Below are 4,344 nucleotides of genomic sequence, written 5' to 3' on the forward strand. Positions count from 1 at the left end.
TTAGCATAACCGTGCTATTATTTTAATTTTTGAAACTACACCCATAATATTAGAAAGAACGAGTCATCAACAAACTTGGCATATAATAAGTGACGTAATAAAAGTAGAATTTCATTATGAATGAGGTTATAGACTTTATTTTTCCTTTCTTTTGAATTATATTTACTTAAATCATGTTGGAACTTACTTATGTAATGTTCACTACTAAAAAAACAGTGTTTAGTGACGGACGTATTCCGTCACTAATCAGCATATATCTGTTGCTAAACATGTGTTGCGACGGATTAGCGACGGAATGTCGTCTGTTGCGATTTTGCGCGTTGCTAACCTATTAGCGACGGAATATGAAATCTGTAGCAAACTTAGCGACATTGTAGCGACGTATGAAATCCGTTCCACATTATAGCAACGGATTATTTTGTTGCTATTGTTATGAATTCCGTGACTAATTTCATATTTCATTTCGTCGTTTTAGTAAATTAGCGACGAAAATATTGTCGCTAATCCGTCGCAAAATCTTTGAATTATTTGTGCCTGCATTTAGCGACAATACAATGTTTGTCGCAGTCTGTAGCCTACTGTTTTCCCTCTAGCAACGACCAAAATCCGTCGCAAATCTGTCACAAATATTTTTCTTCCAATTTTTTATTTTATTTTAAATACACCTGTTAACACATACTAAATACAAAGTAATAAATACCCTTAAAAATAACTGACATTCACATAAAATAATATTTATAAAAAAGATTCAAAATAGATAGCGAAATCCTAATCGTTAAGTCCAAAACACCGACAACACCAAGCTGTCAACTACCAAAAGAACCCACACATCCATCAAGTATTGTTAGTGCATAATTTTGTTCTTTCCAACAAAAAGCAGATAACTTTGTGCTTGAGATCCAAGACCATATATTCTTCTCTTCCTTGTTCCCCTAGCAGCTTCGTAATATGCTTCACATTGATCAATATCAGACTGAGATCAACATCATTGCCCTTGGCATCCTTCAAAAATTAAAAGAGCTTTAGCCATCCGATATCTTGTCACGGTTACAGCTTAAGCCGTATAATCCTGAGAAAGAACTACTCTCAATCAATAATGTTTCATTACTTATCAACATCAAAACAGACTTGAAACCAAAACTTTAGACTATAAAGAAACTAAAACAAGCCCCACAAAATGCATATATCACAAGTTAATTGGCTGCTAGCACTAAGCTAATACCATATACCACAAGTTAATTGGCTGCTAGCACTAAGCTAATACCATATACCACAAGTTTACACCTTCTGCTCATATTTTCCTTTCTGTTTTACTGATAAGTTTAATCAATTGCATTAATAGCACTTAGATGGTTGGAAAATGTATACAATACACTATGCTTGTGTTGTTCAACCACATCCATTTTAACAAAATATCCCAATTATCTACACGTCATAGCTAGAACCCTTTACACCAAAACTATAAGTAACATGGAGAAAAGTATCCAAATGTTCAAGTATAAGAAAGGTATGATTTCCAGTGACCCTATTTCATAATTCATTAGTTTTGAATTTCATCTACTTACAGCTTCAATATCTTCTTCTGCCAAAGCTTGATAAACTCTAGATCTGCTCATAGGATTAATGCTCCCAAGCAAACTTGAATAACTTAGCTTGCTGGTGTTTTTTGCGTCCTTTAGTATGCAATCAGGGGGTTGCCCCTGCATAACAATTTAAATTGTATTCAATGGGAGAAATTACTAACTGTGTTCAAGAGTCAATAACAACATTAGTTTTCAAGAGTCAATAACAACTGTGTTCTTTTTGGACCGACTAAAAAAAAATAAGCTTCGCATATACAATTAGGTACTAATTGGCATTTGTATATTATAAGAGCTGGAAGGTTAAGTTAGTTGTGGACTTGTGGTGGGGTTGTAAGTACCCATCCTTAGATTAAGTCGCCTTTGGTATATGCAGTAACAGTGTTACAAATTCCAGCAAAAGCACACCAGTAACAACATAGAACATCAACAGCAATGCAGATTCATGTTTAGCCCCAAAAAAAAAGCAATGGCTTAGTTCAAAATGGAACAGCAAGTAACCTTATAGCACAACAGTTCCAACACCAAGATATGTAGGAGCTTAATTCATCAGATGCAATGGCCAAATCACAAATACAACAACAGCCCATAAAATGTAGTAGCACATGTCGTTCACTATTAGGCCAAAATGCTATGGCAAAAACCAAGCAACCATTTAATCTTAATTCATTACCGATCATAGAAGCCAACTGTAGGTAATGGCCAAGCAGCAAAACAACAAAATGTAAAGGCAGGTGTCATTAAAATTTAAAACTGCACAACCATTACACCTTAGTTCTCAAAATAGAAACCAAGTGCAGCAATATGTTCTCAGTGCAACAACACTCAAAATTATCTCAAGGTTGTCCCAACAATGAATTTAAAAGTGTCACAACAGCCTTTAAGACAGTACACCTTGACAAGGAGATGTAACAACATAGCACCCTTGATCCTAACAGTGTTTTATACAACAGAATGTGGCAACTACTGCCTGCCCATTTAACACTGATAAGGCTCCAATTGCAGTAACGGTTAACCAAAAATATGCAGTAATAGCTTACCTGAAGTTCAGCAGCCAAATGATCCAAAATGCAGCAGTTTCTTACCAACAAACCCAACTCCAAATGTGGCTCGAAAAAACAACAGCAGGCAGCAGTCACTCCATTTCAAGTTTAGCAGCAAATTAGGGATTTCGATAAGCCCCCAAGTTATGCAAAATGTAACTTCTTAGAATAATGGTTTTACATATACAAAGACTCAATCGAAGTAGCCAATTTACATTGCAATTTTCCTACTAAAACGTATTTCTTATTCCAAGCAAATCATTCTTATAGACAAGTTAATAAATAGTAATTGAAAACCATGAAACGACATTGGTAATTCATAGATTGTATTCAGCCATCTTTATTGGCATTCAAGTTCAAAGGAAACGAACACGATCAACACCTATATATTAGAAAGTTAAGAATAAACCTGCTCATTTGTCAACGTCAAGAATATACTTTTCTGCATGGGATAGCACTTCTCAATAATTTGAAGATCTTGTTATCCTCCAAAGGAACTATTGGAGATATGCTGAGATATGGTCTGCATTTCTGCACAGTTTTTCAGCATTTCTGCACAGCGTTTCAGCATTTCTGCACTGTTTTTCAGCATTTCTGCACTGTGTTTCAGCATTTCTGCACGATTTTCTAAACTGCGTTTCAGTATTTTTTTAGTGTTGTGCTTCAGCAGTGATTTTTTTCTGCACTGCGTATTTGTATTTTTGCACTGCATTTTTCGCATTTCTGCATAGGTTTTTCAGCATTTCTGCACTAAGTTTCAGCATTTTAGTACAGTATTTTTAGCATTTTTGCACTGCATTTCAGAAATGCTAAAACGCAGTGCAGAAATGCTGAAACGCAGTGCAGAAATGCTAAAAACGCAGTGCAAAAATGCTGAAAAACTGTGCAGAAATGCTGAAACGTTGTGCAGAAATGCTGAAACGCAGTGCAGAAATGCTGAAAAACTGTGCAGAAATGCTGAAGCGCATTGCAGAAATGCTGAAACGCTGTGCAGAGATGCTGAAAAACTGTGCAGAAATGCTGAAACGCATTGCAGAAATGCTGAAACGCATTGCAGAAATGCTGAAACGCATTGCAGAAATGCTGAAACGCTGTGCAGAAATGCTGAAACGCAGTGTAGAAATGCTGAAAAACTAGCATTTTTGCACTGCATTTCATTAGCATTAGCAGTACAAAAATGCTAAAAATACTGTACTAAAAGCACACCAGTAACAACATAGAACATCAACAGCAATGCAGCTTTATATCCTATTTGTAACAAAAGCATACATATATCGGTTGGCTGCTATAGTCTTGCAACTACAACTTCATAGTGTTACAAATCACCAAATAGCAAAGGGCATATTATACTCCGCAAGTAGAATTAGTAAAGCACAGAAACATAAACTTGGCATGATGTCAATCTATGCCTGCACACATAGCTACAATACAAAAAGAGCAAGAACTGCCGAAACGCCCCAAATAGACTCAGCAGAAATCATTTTCACCGTTTTGTCAATAATAATTGAATTTTGACATGAGTAATCGTCTTATCTCAAGTAATCGTACTAGTTCTCCACAATACAGCATGAACATTTTAATGACAAAATGATGGAAGGAGATCTAGGAACTACGCAGCTCTTGCAGTCTCAATAAATGTCATTTAAAAAAAGTATATCATCTTCTGTGTTTTAACAAAATGCAGTCATTTCTTTGCCTTCTAAAAGACAACAATCATGTCA

The 4,344-nt window shown here is 35.6% G+C and overlaps 1 protein-coding gene across 2 annotated transcripts; it reads right to left on the bottom strand.

Annotated features, from left to right (window-relative positions):
- Positions 1-679: 679 nt before the first annotated feature.
- Positions 680-3,099, bottom strand: LOC132622866 (uncharacterized). 2 transcript variants are annotated; one of them, XR_009576029.1, is made up of 3 exons: positions 2,621-3,099; positions 1,566-1,700; positions 680-1,002 (listed from the first exon to the last, which is right to left on the bottom strand). XR_009576029.1 is itself a non-coding variant. In XM_060337540.1 (3 exons), the coding sequence occupies exons 1-3, from the start codon at positions 3,069-3,071 to the stop codon at positions 835-837; spliced, it is 342 nt and encodes a 113-aa protein (XP_060193523.1). In that variant the 5' UTR covers positions 3,072-3,099; the 3' UTR covers positions 680-834. The 2 variants fall into 2 exon arrangements, 1 of the variants encoding a protein (XP_060193523.1); XM_060337540.1 differs by having other exon boundaries at positions 3,033-3,099.
- Positions 3,100-4,344: the final 1,245 nt, after the last annotated feature.

This window comes from Lycium barbarum, chromosome 2 (assembly GCF_019175385.1).
Source record: "Lycium barbarum isolate Lr01 chromosome 2, ASM1917538v2, whole genome shotgun sequence".
Lineage (NCBI taxonomy): Eukaryota > Viridiplantae > Streptophyta > Magnoliopsida > Solanales > Solanaceae > Lycium > Lycium barbarum.

Coding starts and splice junctions, on each gene's coding strand:
- LOC132622866 (XM_060337540.1), bottom strand. CDS start 3,071: ATGCAGAAAAGTATATTCTTGACGTTGACAAATGAGCAG. Junction 1,701..3,032: donor TGACGTTGACAAATGAGCAG/GTTTATTCTTAA, acceptor ATTGTTATGCAG/GGGCAACCCCCTGATTGCAT. Junction 1,003..1,565: donor CAGAAGAAGATATTGAAGCT/GTAAGTAGATGA, acceptor TAATTTTTGAAG/GATGCCAAGGGCAATGATGT.